At 41.3% G+C, this 22,032-nt stretch overlaps 3 protein-coding genes across 4 annotated transcripts in view; all 3 read right to left on the reverse strand.

The window, feature by feature from the left end:
• Positions 1 to 16,070, reverse strand: part of LOC133956300 (tumor necrosis factor receptor superfamily member 14-like) — a 41,437-nt gene extending 25,367 nt beyond the window's left edge. The window contains exon 1 of the mRNA XM_062391225.1: positions 16,025 to 16,070. The gene's annotated coding sequence lies outside the window, so the exon portion shown is untranslated. The remainder of the gene's footprint in view (positions 1 to 16,024) is intronic.
• Positions 1 to 22,032, reverse strand: part of dnase1l1 (deoxyribonuclease I-like 1) — a 53,927-nt gene that overhangs the window by 10,261 nt on the left and 21,634 nt on the right. The gene's annotated exons all lie outside the window — the stretch shown is intronic.
• On the reverse strand, positions 9,408 to 16,026 carry LOC133956301 (tumor necrosis factor receptor superfamily member 14-like). Of its 2 annotated transcripts, XM_062391230.1 has the most exons (9): positions 15,792 to 16,025; positions 13,422 to 13,557; positions 12,796 to 12,889; positions 12,489 to 12,614; positions 11,694 to 11,849; positions 11,051 to 11,138; positions 10,774 to 10,943; positions 10,649 to 10,677; positions 9,409 to 10,435 (listed from the first exon to the last, which is right to left on the reverse strand). In XM_062391230.1, exons 2-8 carry the CDS (start codon positions 13,461 to 13,463, stop codon positions 10,655 to 10,657), a joined length of 699 nt encoding a protein of 232 aa, XP_062247214.1. In that variant the 5' UTR covers positions 13,464 to 13,557; positions 15,792 to 16,025; the 3' UTR covers positions 9,409 to 10,435; positions 10,649 to 10,654. The 2 variants fall into 2 exon arrangements, with proteins under 2 accessions (XP_062247213.1, XP_062247214.1); XM_062391229.1 differs by having other exon boundaries at positions 9,408 to 10,677; positions 15,792 to 16,026.

The raw sequence follows: 22,032 nt of genomic DNA on the forward strand, positions 1-22,032 counted from the left end.
GTTCCAGCCACCATCTGTGGATCCAGTCATCTCCTACCAAGAGTTAGCTTTTGATCAAGCGCAAACCTTGTTTGCCTGTGAGTGCAACAGCTGGACAGAATATTGAAAGATGGCGCCGCGTAAGGCTGCTTGGGTGATTTGGTGCGCGATGTTTTGTCTTGTTTTGTTAGTTAGTTAAATTTTCTGCCTAAAAACCAGGAGCTCTTTCACCAGAGAGATGCTCATGAACATCAGGGACATAACTTTTGATAAATTATTACTGACTTTTATTGCCTCATCTACCAATATTTTGGACATTCTGGTCAAAGGTGCGATCACCTTTGTTCACACGGTGAAGCGGCGGAGGAGAGGTAAATGGGCCGGTGTTCCAGTTTAACTGGCGGGCATGGCTTCTGGCGACATTCCAGATGTTGAGGCTGTTTTTCAGAGCCGGTGGCAGATTCGTCATTTTCACAAAGCGCCTGTGTGTGAAGTGCGGTGATCTACTGAAGGTCTTGCTGAAATAAAAATCCTACAAAAACCCTTCACGAGTTGAAATCAACAGATGATGCGTGTGGTAAGCACACGGGCACAGCGGTGTCCAAATGTGTGACGTGTGACCGATAACTCTGAGTTTACGGTTACACATGTGTCATGTTGACAACACACTTCGGACAGATCATCTGTTGATTTCACACAGATAAACAACACTTGCATTACAGAAACTACGAAAAACCAACACACCCGTTCTGTGATGAGCGGTTGGGTTGTTTTCATTCTCTCATGAAGAACCTTATCATCGACAATAACGAGAACATCTTTTAAAATCCCGTCCGCTGACTTTAACCAGCAGCGACAGGAGGACACGTGAAGCTTCACTCGTCCATTAGAAGCACGTTCACCAACTTAACTCATGAAAACACCGCTCGAGCTTCCGCCTTGTTGACGTGAGGGATGTTTACATGGACCTGTTGTTTGGTGTGTGCGCGCTGTAATGATCACCAGCGACAAACAAAAGCACTTCGAGTGGAGCTGGTGACGCGTGTGTGTTCTTCAATGCTCCCTGTGTCTCCTATGAAGAGGAGCGTCAGATTTGTAAAGCCTGGTATTACGTTTAAAGCGTTTATTCTGTGTTCGGACTATCACCAGATGACATGGGCGTTACCTTAAAGCACATCTGGTGATATACAGCTGACAAAGCAAAGAACAAGACATTTATCTAAAGCGCGATGTAAATATCAGCGACTCGGTGGCGTAGTAAGATCGTCATCAGGCTAGAAGCTTATAGTGCTTCAGCTTGTTGTTTCGCATCCCGTTCAAGGTTTTTGTACTATTTTTTTTTTTTACCATTTAAATGTATATTGCGGTCTCAACGTGATGCTGACACAGACACATGAACTCGTGAAGGGTTTTTGTAGGATTTTTATTTCAGCAAGACCTTCAGTAGATCACCGCACTTCACACACAGGCGCTTTGTGAAAATGACGAATCTGCCACCGGCTCTGAAAAACAGCCTCAACATCTTGAATGTCGCCAGAAGCCATGCCCGCCAGTTAAACTGGAACACCGGCGCTCTTGTGCGTCTCCGCCAGCGGGGACTTCGCACAGCGCTTCCGGGTATTTTCCTCTGCAAAGTACGCTCACTCTGCAACAAGCTGGACGAACTCCAGCTACTAGTTAGTAAAAACAGAGACTTCTCCTCATCTTCCGTGCTGTGCTTCACGGAGACGTGGCTGTGTGGATCTGTACCGGACTCTGCGCTGCAGCTGGCTGGGTTCCAACTTTTCCGAGCGGACCGCAACACTGAGCTCTCCGGCAAGACGTAGGGTGGAGGTATCTGCTTTTACATTAACTCTGGCTGGTGCAACGATGTGACAGTGATTCAACAGCACTGTTCTCCTGATCTGGAATGTTTTTTCATTCACTGCAAACCCTTCTACTCCCCCCGTGAGTTCGCTTCATTCATTCTGGTCGGTGTTTACATCCCACCGCAGGCTAACGTGCAAGAGGCACAACGCATGCTCGCTGATCAGATACTGTGTGTGGAGCGGACTAACCCGGACTCCTTAGTTATTGTCCTCGGGGACTTTAACAAAGGAAATCTCACCCGTGAACTTCCCAAATATAAACAATTTATTAAATGCCCGACCAGAGAGGAGAACATTTTGGATCACTGTTACACCACAGTAAGCAGTGCTTATCACGCCGTCCCCCGGGCTGCACTGGGACTCTCGGACCATGTCATGGTCCATTTGATTCCTGCATACAGGCGCCTCATTCTGTCCCACCTCAAAGCCATCACTGACCCTCTCCTGGACCCCCTGCAGTTTGCCTACAGAGCCAACAGGTCTGTAGACGATGAAATCAACATGGCCCTTCACTTCATCCTCCAGCACCTGGACTCCTCAGGAACCTACGCCAGGATCCTGTTTGTGGACTTCAGCTCTGCCTTCAACACTATCATTCCGAATCTGCTACAGGAGAAGCTCTCCCAGCTGAGTGTGCCTGACTCCACCTGCAGGTGGATCACAGACTTCCTGTCTGACAGGAGGCAACGCGTAAGGCTGGGTAAGTATGTCTCTGAATTCAGATCTATTAGCACCGGTTCCCCTCAAGGCTGTGTTCTTTCACCTCTTCTCTTCTCCTTGTATACCAACAGCCGCACCTCCAGTCACCAGTCCGTCAAACTCCTGAAGTTCGCGGATGACACCACCCTCATTGGGCTCATCTCTGATGGGGACGAGTCCACCTACAGGTGGGAGATTGACCATCTGGTGACCTGGTGTGACCAGAACAACCTGGAGCTCAACGCGCTGAAAACAGTGGAGATGGTTGTGGACTTCAGAAGGAACCCAGCCCCACACACCCCCATCACCCTGAGAGACGCCCCAGTCGTCACTGCGGAGTCCTTCCGCTTCCTGGGCACCATCATCTCCCAGGACCTCAAATGGGAGCTGAACATCAGCTCCATCACCAAAAGAGGGCAACAGAGGATGATCTTCCTGCGGCAGCTGAAGAAATTCAACCTGCCAAAGTCAATGATGGTGCACTTCTACACCTGCATCATCGAGTCCATCCTCACCTCCTCCATCACCATCTGGTTCGCTGCTGCCACCGCAAACGACAAAAGGAGGCTGCAGCGTTCTGCTGAGAAGTTAATCGACTGCAATCTGCCATCTCTACAGGACCTGTTTGCCTCAAGGTCCCTGAGGCGTGCAGGCAAGATTGTGGCTGATCCTTCCCACCCGGGTCAAACTCTTTGAGGTTCTTCCCTCGGGCAGGAGGCTGCGGTCCATCAGGACAAAAACCGCCCGCCACAAGACCAGCTTCTTCCTGGCTGCCGTTGGCCTCATCAACAAGGCCCGGGACCCCCACCTGACTCTGACCTTTATTCCACCCCCACACCTCAAGGATGTGTTAAATTAATAAAAACACATTATCTCATATTATATTATACTGTATTACATTGCATATTGCAATCGGACACTGTTTACTGCTTTGCATTCATCATTTCATTTTTTACTTCACTTTTTATATCTTTTATCTTTCATATATTTTTATTCAGAAATGTTGATGTCAAAATAAATGCTATTTTGTATAAATATTGGAAAAAAGTGAGTAAATAAGAAGTAAACAGTGAGTAAATATATACTGGTTTTCTATTTTTTATTGCTTTTCCTATGTATGTTGTATTTATTGCGTTTTATGTTTCTATGTTCATTGTATGCACTGATAACCAGAGCAAATTCCTTGTAGGTGTAAACCTACTTCGAAATAAAATACTTCTGATTCTGATTCTGATATGGAGGAGGAGAATATTGAAGAAACATCAGCGAAAGAAAGAACGGAGGATGACATGATTTGTGATTCTTCTCAGATTTCTAAGTTGTCAATGTCGCAGTACAACAGTGTGCTTCATTTGTTCCAAATACTTAAAATCTTTTAGCAAGTTCATAGTTTCTCATTACATTAATGATGTGTTTCCAGGGGGGAAATGGATTAATGTGACTTATAATTTCACAATTTCCTTATAGAGTGTTAATCTGTATTGATCTTTTTTAATTTGTATCTGTTTTGTATGCAAAGATACTGGTTTTCTTTTCTTCTCTTTCATTCTAGAACATATTGGGGGAAGACAACTATGAGAGTGGTGAATGTTCAGGGACTCCGATGTGTTGAATGGATTCAGACACTTCAGACATGAACAATACCAATGGACTGATGGACTCTGAACAATGATACAATATCCAGATTCAACACGTCATCAATACTACAACTGGGAGTCAATGCTGCTGAGAGACTGCAGTGTTCTATATTTTGTGTTTTCTCTTAAATATATATTGCATGAGTATTATTAAAAGTGAATTATATTCTGTGTGTTAATTACTTGGAAAATTATATTTTCTGTTATTAGGTAAATATACTGGGACCTCAGATGTTTTCTTTTTCTCGATGGTTAGGGACAGTGGTGTTAGGAAGGAAAAGGTCCATTGGGAGGAGCGATGGGTCGACCAGCCTGACCTTGGACATTATTTTGTTTTTATTTGCTGAGAGTTCCATATGTATTTGCTTAAAGTCATTTCCTTACACAATTTGCTAAAATTTCTCATTTGAGTGGTGTAGGAATACTATGTATGGTCACCCGAGGCAGAGGGACCGTGACAGAATTTTCCTGTCTAAATTGTTTGATGGATATGTAGTATATTCCCTTAGCTAATAGATATCCATAGCACAGATACAAACAATAAATGGTATGTTAAATCCAGCTAATGATTTTCTCTAGCATAGGTATAGATCATAATGACATGTTAATATCTTAAGGCGCCTTGAATGTTAAGTTCAAACCTTTAAGTATTATCTCCAGATGTATTCAGTGTGTTTCTCTTTGTCTGAACTATCCTTGAACTGCCTATGGAATAAAGAGAGGAGAGATGGTTTTCAGCGGGTCCTTAAATCTTAAGATACGACACATTCCCAAATTTAGGCAGAAGGCCCGGTTGTGCGACGTCATTATATCTCTAGGTTTGTGGTAAACAACTCCCCTATATAAGTTCTTGCCTTGCAGAGGCAAGGCGGATTTTCACTATTCGGCTTGTATGTTATCTCCGAGTTTTCTAGAAACTCGTCCTGACCTATAATACTCTTGTGTAATAAACATTATACTTGTAAGTACTGGGTCCGCGTCTCCACTCTTCGAACATCGACTACGACAAGACACTACTGCGGGAAAGATACGATATAAGCAGCATTGGTAAAGCTTTTTCTTTATTATCTCTCACTTCCTGAAGCAAACACACATCACAGCGAGCGATGATCTGGAACAGATACATAATATAGAAAAAAACGATGAAAAGGTATTCTTCCAGCATACTATGAGTGCTTCAGTGTACTAAAGGTGTTTGCTGCTACATGTCAAGTGTCTTGTCTTGCTTGTTAGTACTGTCACTAAAGAGCTCATCTGAAATCATGGATGCTTATCAAGAAACTGGTAAAAACATTGACTTGTCATTTGTTGAAAACTATTATTCATACTGAACATCCAGTAAGGCTCAAAAAAGTCCAGACAGTAATTTACTTATACACTGTACATACCAAATAATAACACAGTAATTCGAGGGCTATTATCTAAAAGAGAATAAATAAGATAATTTACCCATCATGTTCAAGACATAGATAAGAAATATAAATGTAAGACTATATCAGGTAAACCATCGGACTTAGTCTTACCCTGGTAAGAGTGTGCATGACAGTGCTCTTCTTAAACTTGGAATCCCCAAAGTGATGGAGGTTGAAGGCACAGACTCTAAAGTCCGAGCCCCCCCGAACCACCATCACACCAGAGAGGAAAGAGAGCAGAAGGAGAGAAGACCACCTCATGGTACAGAAGTGTAAGAGACTGTAACATTTGAGAACTATGACAAAACACAGAAGGACAGTTAGATTTTAATCACTATTAATTTTAGATTTCTTTTGCTGTAAATGTTCTGTCTGTATTTCTGCTTGGTCTTCTGTAATTGTGAGTGTTAATTGGTGACACTGGTGTCTGATTCATTGAAAATTGTGATTGTCTTCTAGTGAGGTAGGGAACTTCCCTGCTTTTTTATTAGCTGGGGTTGTTTTTCTCTCTTTTGTTGTATGTATCCTTATTTATTCTTGAAAGTGCTCATGTTTTAATTGTTTTAGATGATAAATGGCTCATTCTAAAGTAAAGAAACCCTCATTCTTAGTAATTATGTGCTAATGAAAACCAAATTGTAAATATTTAAATCTTACTGTATTCATTGACTGCTGATCGATCAGTCAGCAGCTCAATGAAGTAACAATGGGCTCATGTAGTGTTTGTTAGTGAAATGTCAAAGTTAACTGCAGTTCGACAAAGCCACTGTGTACTCTGGTCTCAGTCCTATCTGTCTCTCTGTCCTATCTTCCTGTTGCCTGACTCAGCTCTCACAGTGGAGCTTCCTGTTTGCTTTGATGGAAACAGCGCAGCAGTCCCCGCTGCAGTCAGAGCAGAGAGGAAACCCATGGTCCGCGTCCTCCAGACTGCAAATGAATCGCGCGTGCGGAAAGCCGCCGCTGATCCTGCCCTGGCTTACACAGAGGGAAGTAAGTGTCAATGTATCTTCACTGTCACAGGAAAACATGAGAAATTTAGTTCAGTCTCTTCATCGATGCAGAGTCCACATCGTGATGCATCTAAGAATCAAGATATTTCCAGACCTCTAGTGTGGAACGTGGCGAAACTGAACCCAAACTTCACAGGCAAGATAAAAAATAAATAAACCGGGATCAACAGAAGAATACGGAAGCATATTGCATTCACTTGAAAAAAGTTTGGCTTTTTATTTTTTATGTTATTGAGAACTTATCTCGGAATTTCCCAGATAATTATATGAAAAAAACTGATTTAAAAAAAAACTTTTTGTACATCATACAGCGCCCATTACAATTATGCAAATTAGCCGATTGCGTCATTTAGTGACATCTTATGACTTTTAGGACAGCCAATACCTACATTCCTTACTGAGGATTTGGCAACACTGGGTGTGTGGCGCAGTAGTAATTAGGAGTGCAGCGCATTATCTGCGTCATTATACAGTGCCTTGCATAAGTATTCACCCCCCTTGGACTTTTTCCCATTATGTACTGTTACTAACTGGAATTCAAATAGACTTAAATAAACTTTTTCCCGTTTGATCAACAAAACATGCATAGTACTTTGGAGGTGCAAAATAAATTTGATTGTGACACAAACAATAATGAGAACAAAAAAGTTGACATCTGTTGGGTGCATAAGTATTCACCCCCCTGTGTCAATACTTGGTAGAACCCCCTTTCGCTGCAATTACAGCTGCAAGTCTTTTGGGGTATGTCTCTACCAGCTTTGCACAAGATGGAAAGGTTTGTCCATTCTTCTTGGCAAAAAAGATGAAGCTCAGTCAGATTGGATGGAGACCGTCTGTGAACCGCAATCTTCAAGTCTTGCCATAGATTCTCTATTGGATTGAGGTCTGGGCTTTGACTGGGCCATTTTAAGACATTCACATTCTTTAATCCAAACCATTCCTTTGTAGCTCTGGCTGTATGTTTAGGGTCATTGTCCTGCTGGAAGATGAACCTCCGCCCCAGTCTCGAGTCTTTTGCAGACTGCATCAGATTTTCTTCAAGGATTTCCCTGTATTTGGCTCCATCCATCTTTCCCTCTATTCTGACCAGTTTCCCTGTACCTGCTGAAGAGAAGCATCCCCACAGCATGATGCTACCACCACCATGTTTCACTGTTGGGATGGTGTGCTCAGGGTGATGGGCAGTGTTGGGTTTTCGCCACACATAGCGTTTTGCATTGAGGCCAAAAAGTTCAATTTTGGTCTCATCTGACCAGAGCACCTTCTTCCACATGTTTGCTGTGTCTCCCACATGGCTTCTGGCAAACTCCAAACGGGATTTTTTATGGATCCCTTTCAACAATGGCTTTCTTCTTGCCACTCTTCCATAAAGGCCAGATTTGTGGAGTAGACGACTAATAGTCGTCCTGTGGACAGATTCTCCCACCTCAGCTGTAGATCTCTGCAACTCCTCCAGAGTAACCATGGGCCTCCTGGTTGCTTCTCTGATTAATTTTCTCCTTGTCCGACTCTTCAGTTTGGGTGGACGGCCTCCTCTTGGTAGGTTTGCGGTTGTGCCATATTCTTTCCATTTTCTTATGATGGATTTTATGGTGCTCAGAGAGATGTTCAAAGCTCTGGATATTCTTTTATAACCTAACCCTGCTTCATATTTCTCCACAACTTTATCCCTGACCTGTTTGGTGAGCTCCTTGGTCTTCATGATGCTGTTTGTTCAGTAATGATCTCCAACAAACTCTGAGTCAGTCACAGAACAGGTGTATTTATACTGAGATTAAATTGCAGACAGGTGGACCCTATTAACTAATTATGTGACTTGCAAATGGGCCTTGTGAATGCAATTGGTCGCACCAGATCTTTGTTAGGGGTTTCACAGTAAAGGGGGTGAATACATATGCACTCAACACTTTTCAGATTTTTATTTGTAAATAATTGTGAAATTGATTTGTGTAGTGTGCATGCATGTGCATTTACGTAGTGTGTATGTTCAGCCTGAATGTTCTTTTGATTGTAAAGTTGCACTGTTTATCCCTTCCATAATTCTTATCATTGTTACATTTTGTATACTTTCTTCTTGTAGAACCACATGCATTCCCACCCTTATCCTTTCTTGCCTTTCAGAGGCATATGTTGTACTGTTAAAGAACATCAAGAGTGAGAGAAGTCGTCCGAGCCGTGTTTCAGCAGACACACTTGAAGCGGAGCTGGAATCAGAACCGGCTAAAAAGAATAAGTTCATCATATACAGTCCTTACATCAAGTCTCAGCAACACTGAGGGTTATCAGGTCAGTGGGTCAAATGGGCTTCACACATACTTCAACTCATCAGGCTAATTAACAGTAAATGATTGTAGTGATGTCACATCCCTACATCTGATATTATACAGCTAAATATTCTCAGTTTTATGGATCTGACAGTTCATTTATTAAAGCAAACAATGAAAACAATGTGGGCTGGGGAGAAAGATTTACATCACCTGTGAAAAACTTTAGTTTGTAATAAAATTCAGGAACTTCTCATTCTATTGACATTTTGCTCACTTTGTTAGATCAGTGCTAAGAATCTTCCTTCTCTCTTCTCTGTCTGTGGGTTCACTCCCTCCTCATAAGTTGTATTTTTCACACGTGGTTGTATAATCCTCATCTGTTGTAAGAAAGTTTTCTGCCATGACGTCTCCTTCGCCTTGTTGAGTGTGAGTGTTTCCTTTCTTGATGAATAAGAGTTTGAATTCTTCATCAAGCTTAATGATTATCTGTTGCTCTGCTGGAGAAAAACACACCTCACAGGTTTCTGCGTCTTTTAGGGACATTTTATTTACTTTTCTACAATTAATTATTTTGACGTGCATGCACATGGCCAACACATGGTTTATCAAAACCTGGCTAGAGTTGGCCTTGCTTGGACCTTAAGAGAAGAGCATATGCACGTCAAGATAAGCATGATAATTCCTCCTCTGCAGACTGGACAGTTTACACTTCTAAATGTCACAAATATTAATTTTCATTTGACATCATGTAGCACTTTCACTTTTGTATTCCAACTTTTTTACTTCATACATCTACTCTGATATAAAATTATTATATTTTAATCTCCATTACATTTATTCGACATATTTAAAAAAACATGTAATATAACAAGCTGTTAAAACACATTGTCAATAGTGCTTGGCATAAGTATTCACCCCACTTGGACTTTTTCCTATTTTGTACTGTTACAAACTGGAATTCAAATAGACTTAAACAGACTTTTTCCCATTTTATCAACACAATATGCACAGTACTTTGAAGGTGCAAAATACCTAATTACACTTAATTGTGACACATGGTGGAACAAAAAAGTTGACATCTGTTGGGTGCATAAGTATTCTTACATAAGGATTTTCCTCTGTGGTGCAGGTGAAGGTGCTCTCCCAAACCCTCACCTCAACATACCCCCATCACAAATGTGGCCTCCACCAGCCTCAGCGCTACACGAGGGCGTGGAATCGGTGGCACGCCGGCCGCTGACTTCTCTGAAGCGGGGCGGGGACGCAGAATTGGAGCCCTGCTCGCCGTCGCCTCCAGTGTTGGGTGCGGGTCCCAACAGGGCCAGCTGACGCTCCGCCAGCATCAGCCCCCTCTCCTCCAGCTCACGTCTGGTCGCTGCTCCCTCCTCCCGGTACGCGGCCTACAGGTCCTCCATCATCTTTACGAGTTCTCACTCCTGCCGGTCCGCTTCTCTGGCTGCGTCGAGCCACACGTTGGGCTCCAGTGTGGCAGTGGTGATTGTCACCAGCGAGAGTCTGGACCCAATTCTGTAGACATCCTCCGGGGGGCATGTCTGGGAGTGGCTGTAGACAGTCCTCAACAAATGAATAATTAAACGAAGAACACCCTGTTGTCTCACCTGCCGCATTTCCAGTTTCGCTTCTGGTTGTCTTTCTCTTTTAGTGAAATGTTAAATAAAATAATCAAATTACCTTCATCAAACAAGTATTGTCATCAAGCAGAGAACATATACACAGTCAGAACATATACTGTGAAAAACAGAGTAACAAACTTACCCTTGGTTAAAGGGGCGCTGATCTTTTTCCTGTTAAAGAAACAAAATCAAAATCAACGACATCATGACTTGACGGAGGTCTTATCATCCATGAGAAAATTTTCTTCCACCACACACACATCGTACCTGCAATATATTTTCTCCACAAAAAAAAGGCGACTAATGAACCAACCACCAAAAGACCCATAAAAAACACTGGAACGATGATTGCAGCTTGGTCCTTTTTTAAATTTCCACATTCAGCGTCAGTTGAAGCTGTTCCTGGTTGAATCAGCTGAAGGTTTTGTGATTCACATCTGGAACGACAGGGGAACATTTTCACAGGACCATGTAGAGGCACCACAGATTCACTGTTAGTGTAAGAAACCAGGCACGTCCATGTCTGGTGGGACTCTTTACTTACTGTGTGTGTGGTCGACAAGACGTAAGTGTCCCATCAGAAAATGATCCGTCACTGCATTCAGAGCATTGAGAGTCTGTGAGGGCTGTTCCTGTACAAACACAAACTATACACAGTTACTAGTGTACACATCATATTAGGATTATATAGAAAAGTGGTATTTGTCCTTTCTGATGACTTTACACATTGACTGTGCATGCTCCAGGTACAATTTATATGCTTACTGGAGTGAAATGTGGGGTCAGGTACTTATGCACTGAACGCCAGAACAACGCAGAGCCTCATTTTATGAATGGAACTGTGTGACCTGAACGAGTACTCAACTCTCAGCAAAAAAGGAATGCAGAAAGTTTGATCGGCCTCACCCTATTGAAGTCTAGACATGTTTTATGCTGTACCTAATGGTGCTTTTATAACGAACATCTAGCTTACATTCGAAGTCAACGCAAAGACGTGTCAGGATGAAAAATTCACATCTCTTGCCCTGGGTGTCGCATTTAACACCATGCCAAAACGTTTAGTTGTAATATTTGAAATCCGCTTGACAATTCATTGACTGGATGGCTCAAATAAGCTGCTCTGTGTTCTTCATGGCTTTTTACAGATTTGAAAGCTTAAATCTTTAAGTCAGTATTAGAAAACGCACCTCTGTGTTTGATGTACTGCCCTGGTTGACATTGTTTGTGTTTCTGTGCAGCTGCACAGTGGTTCTCTATTCGGTCTATACAGTAGAATCCTTCCAGAGGTTCACAAACTGAATCCGTTGTTGCTGTGCATGAAGTGTTTGTCTTCAGACCAGAATCTGTCGACACATAGAGGATACATTTGAAGGAGGGCACATATGAAGATACAAAACTCCTCAACTATTTATTAATGAGAAGGTAACTATGACTTCTTTGTCTGGCAAAATATCATTAAAGCTAATCTTTAGTGCTTATTACATCTATAGGAAATAAAATAAAATTAATGTTCCAATCTTGAAGTCTACAAGGGTGAAGGATAAACCTGCTGTAAATACAACACAGTTGACTGATCTCCTGGTGGCAGTAACAAGGAGATATGAAGTGAACAACCGACTTTTGTAAAATGTCTCACTTCTGCCATTACTTCAAGTCCCACTGAGAGAAACCACAGAGCACAGCAGAGTCTCATGACTTGACTGTAAAAAAGAAGAACTAAAAATATGAACTTCATCATGTGCAATGTCTTATGACCTAGCTATGCAAGAAGAGGCTCTTGTGACTCCTTATCCACTATCTCAGTTTTATCTATGCCAAATCAGTAATATGCAGGAAACTATTCTAATCAGACTAACACAGTGATACCGTAAAACATCATCGGAACAGCTCAGCTCCTTGTCAGCTCACACACTGTAAGACTTGCACTAACATGCCTCCTTACTGATTTTAAACCTACAGTAAATGTCAACACAGAAATCTACCTGGACCACAGGTCGTGCAGGGGAAACACTTGTTAAGTCCAGTGGGAAGATTCATGAAGGTGTCATTCACACAGGGCAAACAGGAAGTGCTCCTGAACTCCGTGCAGTGTGTTTTAACACGATTTCCTGTTTTAAAGAAAACTATTTAATTTCATGAGATGTTTGTTGAACAAAGACAAATCATCTTGAGAAGAACAGGTTATAACCTAACATTGTAACATGTGCTGCACTTTAATTTTTATTACTTACAACAGAAGAAGCCAAGACATAAAACATTCTAGCCTATTATTCTCTTTCAGGATCTTACCAGAGGGACAAAGAGGACAGCATTCATTTCCTATCTGATACTCAGTTGGATGACAAGTCAGCGTATTCACACTGAAGACTTTGACCAAAAGTATCTGTCAAGGATGGGGCAAATGTTTTCATCTTAGTTAAACTTGGTTGACATGTTGACAGTCAATAACTGATAAAGGAGAGGAGAAGAGAGGAGAGGAGAGGAGAGGAGAGGAGAGGAGAGGAGGAGACGACTGGACACTAAAACGACCAAATATGTATTCTTTCATTAATCAATTATGCATTTGGAAAAATGAATAAAACAAAGAAAATATATCTCTTGGTGAAAAAGTGCTGTCACTGAAAAAGATGTCAAAAGTATTTGTTGTGATAAGAGCCAAGAGCGGTTAGGATGTGCTGTAGACAAAATTATGTGATCTCTGCAGAGGGATTAATACGTTGTTGTTGTGAACTTGTCTGAGCGGAGAATCTCCTGTTGCGTTGTGCATGTGTGAAAGGAAAACTGCAGAGAAAGTCAGTCCCCCGAATCTCTGGAGATCCTCCACAGGACATGTCTACATAACGGCTAATAAGTGACAGAGAGAGGAAAAAGGAACAGAACTGTAGGTGGTGAGGAGCAGTGTGATGCAACTTTACCAACAAAGATGCAGCCTCCAAATGTTTACTTCTCAGATTCATGTTGAACGGCAGGTTGTCAGTTTTCTTGAGCTGAAGTCACCATCACTGAGATTCGGCTGGAGATGATTTTTAAATCCCAAAAAGAAGGTGACATCTGGAAACAAAGAGGACTCAGATTTACAAACCACACAGAACAGCAGGGGACCTGTCAACATTACTTCTGCTAATCTAATAAAGGCTGTCTTTCTTTAATTTTGGTGAGTGGTAACATTAATATTAATATCCAAGTGCAAAAAAATAGATAAACTGGACTTGGTTGAGTTTCTTGAAGACGTTCCATGTGTCATCCAAGAGGCTTCTTCAGTTCTAACTGTCTGCTGGTCCACCCATAAGACCAAACACCCAGACAGAAGCAGAGCAACCTGGAACATGCATTTGAATGTAGTGAGGAATGCTGAGACCTTTACATTGGGGAAACTAAACAACCTCTTCATTAACGCATGGCACAGCGCAGGAGAGCTGGCAGCTCAGGTCAGCACTCAGCAGTCTGCCTTCATCTAAAAGGACAATGGACGTTCATTTGAAGAAAACACAGTCCACATTATGGCCAGGAAAGACAGATTTGTTAAAGAGGAGTGAAGGAAGTTATCTACGTCAAACTAGAAAAAACATATCTGAGCAGAGGAGGAGGGTTAAGACACAACCTTTCAGCCACATACAACAGAGTCATGACTCTCCTCCTCAGGAAGTTCACACGTTAGGACATATGACCCACAGGGGCAAGTGTGTCAACAGCTCCCAGTGAAACCAACAGCAGGGTAGGTCCAGCCGCTTAGGTAACCTCAAGGAAACTTAATCAAGTCCTATTGACCTGTTTTCTAGCACTTGGATATACCATGATCTGGATGACTGAATGTCTTCAGAGGCAGATAACAATAATCATTACACCTAGCACTGGAGTCAGCTCAGCTTTAACAACCCATTGCTCTGCTCACACTCCAAAGTTCATGTTTATTTCTGTTCCCTTTCAAAGTTCGCAAACGGTTCAACGTTTCAGTGAGATCCAGTGGAATCTGAGATAAGGGTGTAAGTTGTTGGCTGTAATAAGATACTGTAACACACCACGCTCACACAGCGTGACAACTAACAGAAAAAGGCTGTTGATGACGCGACAGTTTTTGCTGAAATAAGGTGACACCCAGTGGGTCATAATGCTTATGTTATCGTTATTGTGTCTTAGCGCAGCGGTACTCCGGTTTTGTTTCCAAACTGCGTTGCTAGTTCAACAGCTGCAACAGCTTGAAGCTACACGGAGGCAGCTAGCTTCCCCCCAGCTTCCACACACAGTCAGCACAGACACCCGATACTAACTACTACCAAGTGTTTGCTTCTAACCTGACGGTGTTTGAGAAACAGTGTCATGAGTGCCGTGGGATTAAAGTCAGCGGGTTTTTGCGCTCAGGACATCTCAATACTTATTTAACATGGTGTACTTAGCTGAACATTATGGAGGACCATACATGACTTATGTATAAAAAAATAAATGTAAAATAAATACAGAAATAAAAGGAAATAAATAAAATGTCCTCATGCTAATGAGAAAGGCGGGCCTAACTGAAATCGTAAAATAAATACATCAGGGAATTAATAAATGTGCAAATATATTTAAGACATTTATTTAGACATTTCTGTTGTTATTAACATATTTACTTATTTATTTCTGTATTAATTCCTTTTTTATTTATTTAATTTATTTATTTATTTCTGTCTTTACGTATACATTTATTTATTTATTTATACTTAAGTCATGTATTGTCCTCCATATAACTTCCTCTCTCCACACATTTATTTTATAAATTTAAATGATGGAAGTTAAGGTCTAGCCTTATAATTGATTTTATAGCAGGCTTTGTTGTACCTTTTGTTTACAGGGTATGAATAAATAAACAGGCAAAATTAGCAATAATAAAACAGAATTAAAAAAACATTTATTTTAGAAATTGATACATCTCACTTTCCACCTTAAAACTATAAAATGAACTGAACTATGAACTAGTTCAGAATTTAAATGGTGAACTATGAACGTAAACTGTGTATGTTTACTTGTATGAACTGAACTTTGAACTTGTTCATGAGAGGTGTGAACTTGCACAACACTGCCTGACACCATGTTCACAGTTGAGTTCTCTGACAGAGTAAAAGCGTCAGTTAAATGAAATGTAATGTAATGAGAGGTTTAAGGGACACGTCATACAAGACAACACTATCTGTTGCACTGTTTCGTTTCCAGAAAATATATGGGGCCGATTTATCTGCGACATGTACTGGTTCACTCCTGCTCTTTATTATGCAACATTCAGAGGTTATATAGAAATTTAGTCTGCTCACTTTCAATTAATATGATGAGATTCTGTAGGTTCCCTCTATAGTCAGTTTAATTTCACAGCGAAGGGCGGGTGTTTACTCAAAGGATCGCGCTTCCTGGATCAGTATCTCGGTAAAGCTGGAAACATAATCGCAGATTTGAATTTCCAGGACCAATAAGTCACGAGCGAAACGTTCTTAAATCCCATAACGCGCCACTCTCTCGTAGTAAGGTAGAAAACAGGTTACACGCTTACTTTAATCAACACGAGCCGTCCTCCGATCTGTACACAGACAAAACATCGTATCAGTGTACAGACTGACGAGAGCACAGGGACCGTCTGCAAAGTGCAAAACCAAAACCGAAAATGGATGTTACAAAAGTAGTAGTGTATTTCTCACCAAAATCAGATCACACATCCAGGGTCTCCTGTTTTTTGTACTACAATACTTGTGTAATAGTGGATTCTAAATAGAAGCTAGAATTACAATTTTATTTTATTTATTTCCTTTGTCATCTGTATTCAGATAAACCCATCACAAGTTTAAATCTAAATATATATAAGAGTTCGTATCAAGATCACGTTGAGGCAACATTATGCTTGTTAACTCAGATAAAACAGGTTCTAACCTTAACCCGTTTTGTCCTTTAATTCTCACTTAAAACAAATTTCTAGGACCGCCTTCTTTCACTTGTGTAACGTCAAAAAAATCGGACATGTCCTAGTCCACGCCTTTGTTACATCGAGACTGGACTATTGTAATTCATTATTATCAGGCTCCAGCAGGAAGTCGTTAAAGACTCTACAGCTTGTCCAAAATGCTGCAGCACGTGTCCTGACGAGAACAAAGAGAAGAGAGCACATTTCTCCAATATTAGCATCGCTACACTGGCTTCCAGTTAAATCTAGAATAGAATTTAAAATTCTCCTCCTCACCTTCAAGGCCCTTAATAATATAGCGCCTGTATACCTTAAAGAGCTGTTAATACCTTATAAACCCACTAGAGCACTCCGATCCCAGAATTCAAGCCTACTTGTCGTCCCTAAATTCTCTAAAAGTGGAGTAGGAGCCAGAGCTTTTAGCCATCAAGCCCCTCGGCTGTGGAATAATCTACCACTTTCAGTTCGGGAGGCAGTCACCATCTGTTCGTTTAAAAGTAGGCTCAAAACCTTCCTTTTTGATAAAGCTTATAGTTAGAGCTAATTAGTGCGCCAGAACGTTACTTGTTCTATTTTATGACACATGACACACGGAGCTTCTCTTTCCAGCTTCTCCTTCCTCTTCTCCATCCCTATCCCCCTTCCCCGGAATCCCTTTGCTTTATCACCCGCAGATCCAGGGCCTCTGTGGCCGCACCATGGATTACGGTTTGTGGATCGCGCACCGGGGGTCGCGGTGTTGGATCCAGTGTGGCGGATTCTGAGTCATGTGGGCTGATCGTGGTGCTGGTGGCGGACCCTGTGTCGCGTTGGCATTGGGCACGGGTGGTGGACCAGGACCGCAGTGGTGGCTTGTGATGGGTCCTCCTGGTGGGCGGCGGTGGACGGTGACTGAGGACTGAAGTGGCGTCTGGTCTGGATGGTGGATCGTGGTCTAGATGGTTGCTGAGCATGGACTGTGCTTCATCAATGCTGCTAGAGACTTTGATTATTGATGATGTTCTCCTGCACGTGGCATCTATTGCACTTCTGTCCGTCCTGGGAGAGGGATCCCTCACATGTGGCTCTCTCTGAGGTTTCTACATATTTTTACCCTGTTAAAAGGGTTTTTTGTAGTTTTTCCTTACTCTTGCTGAGGGTTAAGGACAGAGGATGTCACACCCTGTTAAAGCCCTATGAGATGAATTGTAATTTGTGAATATGGGCTATACAAATAAAATTTGAATTGAATTGAATTAGTTTACAGAGACAATAACTCACCAATATTCAAGCCATTACACCAGGATTGCACATTTCCAATCAAACAAATTAATCAGAAAGAAAACTATTTCTAAACAAGGCTAAATAATCTAAATAAAATTTAAATGTGGGAAAAAACAGTGACTGTAAATATCCTGCCTGAAGGCAGCCCTATGAAACAAACATGTCGTATTAGGTCACACAATTATTAAACATGTTTATCAAAATGTTTCAAAACATTAAAAAACATAAAACACATAATTATGCCATACCTTCAGAGACCCACGCCGTTCTTATTGTCTTGATGACAATTACTAAAGCAGAAAAAGAATTACACTCAATGTCACAAACGCATAATAGTATGGACTCTGGATACATGTCCGGTGCATCACTTACAAGTATCGTTCCAATTACTTTTCTATGTACACGCTGACTGGAGGAGATTACAGAGTGGATTAAGGCGATGCTGTTACAGACACACACACAAGTTAATACAATTTAACGCAACAAACAATATGCGTCCACACCTGCTGTGCCCAGTTACATTTCCTTACCGGACCGGCAGTGGAGGGAGAGAGAGCTACTACAGTGTCCCTAAATAAACTTCTCCGACTCCCCGCGTCCTATGGGCATCACCGTTCTCTCAGGTAAATTACAGCTGTGATTTTATATCAACAATGACATATAAGCCTAACTTGGAAAGTAACAATGCTAAAACGATCATGTATTAGCTAAAGCTTTTATTAAGGATTAATCCCATTACACACTTAACATGGTATTGCCATCAGAAGGAGAAATATCCTGTGAGTAACAGTGATAGATGAATCCAGCAGCTTCAGTAGGACACATGAAGCTTAACCCATACAAAAGAAGAACGTTCACCAACTTGTGGGGAGTGTTTTCATATGACACGTGTTTGGTGTGTGTGCATTGCAATGATCACCAGCGTCAGACAAAAGCTTTTTTTGGCAGAGCTGGCCACGTCTGTGTATTCTTCATAACTCCCTGTGTTTCCTATGAACAATGAGCATCAGTTTTTAAAACCTGTTATTAGTCCATTAGTTTTGGATCCTAAATTGCACAGACATAAACCCTCCAAAATCTGGTACACTTATAGCCTCTTTAGTTAGGTCTGTTGCACAACTCACAATACATAATAATCTTCTAATCTGCTAATCTTTAGTGCTTATTACATCTATAGGAAATAAAATAAAATTAATGTTCCAATCTTGAAGTCTACAAGGGTGAAGGATAAACCTGCTGTAAATACAACACAGTTGACTGATCTCCTGGTGGCAGTAACAAGGAGATATGAAGTGAACAACCGACTTTTGTAAAATGTCTCACTTCTGCCATTACTTCAAGTCCCACTGAGAGAAACCACAGAGCACAGCAGAGTCTCATGACTTGACTGTAAAAAAGAAGAACTAAAAATATGAACTTCATCATGTGCAATGTCTTATGACCTAGCTATGCAAGAAGAGGCTCTTGTGACTCCTTATCCACTATCTCAGTTTTATCTATGCCAAATCAGTAATATGCAGGAAACTATTCTAATCAGACTAACACAGTGATACCGTAAAACATCATCGGAACAGCTCAGCTCCTTGTCAGCTCACACACTGTAAGACTTGCACTAACATGCCTCCTTACTGATTTTAAACCTACAGTAAATGTCAACACAGAAATCTACCTGGACCACAGGTCGTGCAGGGGAAACACTTGTTAAGTCCAGTGGGAAGATTCATGAAGGTGTCATTCACACAGGGCAAACAGGAAGTGCTCCTGAACTCCGTGCAGTGTGTTTTAACACGATTTCCTGTTTTAAAGAAAACTATTTAATTTCATGAGATGTTTGTTGAACAAAGACAAATCATCTTGAGAAGAACAGGTTATAACCTAACATTGTAACATGTGCTGCACTTTAATTTTTATTACTTACAACAGAAGAAGCCAAGACATAAAACATTCTAGCCTATTATTCTCTTTCAGGATCTTACCAGAGGGACAAAGAGGACAGCATTCATTTCCTATCTGATACTCAGTTGGATGACAAGTCAGCGTATTCACACTGAAGACTTTGACCAAAAGTATCTGTCAAGGATGGGGCAAATGTTTTCATCTTAGTTAAACTTGGTTGACATGTTGACAGTCAATAACTGATAAAGGAGAGGAGAAGAGAGGAGAGGAGAGGAGAGGAGAGGAGAGGAGAGGAGGAGACGACTGGACACTAAAACGACCAAATATGTATTCTTTCATTAATCAATTATGCATTTGGAAAAATGAATAAAACAAAGAAAATATATCTCTTGGTGAAAAAGTGCTGTCACTGAAAAAGATGTCAAAAGTATTTGTTGTGATAAGAGCCAAGAGCGGTTAGGATGTGCTGTAGACAAAATTATGTGATCTCTGCAGAGGGATTAATACGTTGTTGTTGTGAACTTGTCTGAGCGGAGAATCTCCTGTTGCGTTGTGCATGTGTGAAAGGAAAACTGCAGAGAAAGTCAGTCCCCCGAATCTCTGGAGATCCTCCACAGGACATGTCTACATAACGGCTAATAAGTGACAGAGAGAGGAAAAAGGAACAGAACTGTAGGTGGTGAGGAGCAGTGTGATGCAACTTTACCAACAAAGATGCAGCCTCCAAATGTTTACTTCTCAGATTCATGTTGAACGGCAGGTTGTCAGTTTTCTTGAGCTGAAGTCACCATCACTGAGATTCGGCTGGAGATGATTTTTAAATCCCAAAAAGAAGGTGACATCTGGAAACAAAGAGGACTCAGATTTACAAACCACACAGAACAGCAGGGGACCTGTCAACATTACTTCTGCTAATCTAATAAAGGCTGTCTTTCTTTAATTTTGGTGAGTGGTAACATTAATATTAATATCCAAGTGCAAAAAAATAGATAAACTGGACTTGGTTGAGTTTCTTGAAGACGTTCCATGTGTCATCCAAGAGGCTTCTTCAGTTCTAACTGTCTGCTGGTCCACCCATAAGACCAAACACCCAGACAGAAGCAGAGCAACCTGGAACATGCATTTGAATGTAGTGAGGAATGCTGAGACCTTTACATTGGGGAAACTAAACAACCTCTTCATTAACGCATGGCACAGCGCAGGAGAGCTGGCAGCTCAGGTCAGCACTCAGCAGTCTGCCTTCATCTAAAAGGACAATGGACGTTCATTTGAAGAAAACACAGTCCACATTATGGCCAGGAAAGACAGATTTGTTAAAGAGGAGTGAAGGAAGTTATCTACGTCAAACTAGAAAAAACATATCTGAGCAGAGGAGGAGGGTTAAGACACAACCTTTCAGCCACATACAACAGAGTCATGACTCTCCTCCTCAGGAAGTTCACACGTTAGGACATATGACCCACAGGGGCAAGTGTGTCAACAGCTCCCAGTGAAACCAACAGCAGGGTAGGTCCAGCCGCTTAGGTAACCTCAAGGAAACTTAATCAAGTCCTATTGACCTGTTTTCTAGCACTTGGATATACCATGATCTGGATGACTGAATGTCTTCAGAGGCAGATAACAATAATCATTACACCTAGCACTGGAGTCAGCTCAGCTTTAACAACCCATTGCTCTGCTCACACTCCAAAGTTCATGTTTATTTCTGTTCCCTTTCAAAGTTCGCAAACGGTTCAACGTTTCAGTGAGATCCAGTGGAATCTGAGATAAGGGTGTAAGTTGTTGGCTGTAATAAGATACTGTAACACACCACGCTCACACAGCGTGACAACTAACAGAAAAAGGCTGTTGATGACGCGACAGTTTTTGCTGAAATAAGGTGACACCCAGTGGGTCATAATGCTTATGTTATCGTTATTGTGTCTTAGCGCAGCGGTACTCCGGTTTTGTTTCCAAACTGCGTTGCTAGTTCAACAGCTGCAACAGCTTGAAGCTACACGGAGGCAGCTAGCTTCCCCCCAGCTTCCACACACAGTCAGCACAGACACCCGATACTAACTACTACCAAGTGTTTGCTTCTAACCTGACGGTGTTTGAGAAACAGTGTCATGAGTGCCGTGGGATTAAAGTCAGCGGGTTTTTGCGCTCAGGACATCTCAATACTTATTTAACATGGTGTACTTAGCTGAACATTATGGAGGACCATACATGACTTATGTATAAAAAAATAAATGTAAAATAAATACAGAAATAAAAGGAAATAAATAAAATGTCCTCATGCTAATGAGAAAGGCGGGCCTAACTGAAATCGTAAAATAAATACATCAGGGAATTAATAAATGTGCAAATATATTTAAGACATTTATTTAGACATTTCTGTTGTTATTAACATATTTACTTATTTATTTCTGTATTAATTCCTTTTTTATTTATTTAATTTATTT

Source organism: Platichthys flesus, chromosome 7 (genome assembly GCF_949316205.1).
Source record: "Platichthys flesus chromosome 7, fPlaFle2.1, whole genome shotgun sequence".
Taxonomy (NCBI): domain Eukaryota; kingdom Metazoa; phylum Chordata; class Actinopteri; order Pleuronectiformes; family Pleuronectidae; genus Platichthys; species Platichthys flesus.

What these genes read in the sequence shown, in the direction of transcription:
- LOC133956301 (XM_062391229.1), bottom strand. Translation starts at nt 13,463, where the DNA reads ATGAATCTGAGAAGTAAACATTTGGAGGCTGCATCTTTGTTG. An exon ending in CTGCACGACCTGTGGTCCAG is followed by an intron (nt 11,850 to 12,488) that starts GTAGATTTCTGT and finishes ATGTGTCGACAG; the next exon opens with ATTCTGGTCTGAAGACAAAC. An exon ending in TCTTGTCGACCACACACACA is followed by an intron (nt 10,944 to 11,050) that starts GTAAGTAAAGAG and finishes CTGTCGTTCCAG; the next exon opens with ATGTGAATCACAAAACCTTC.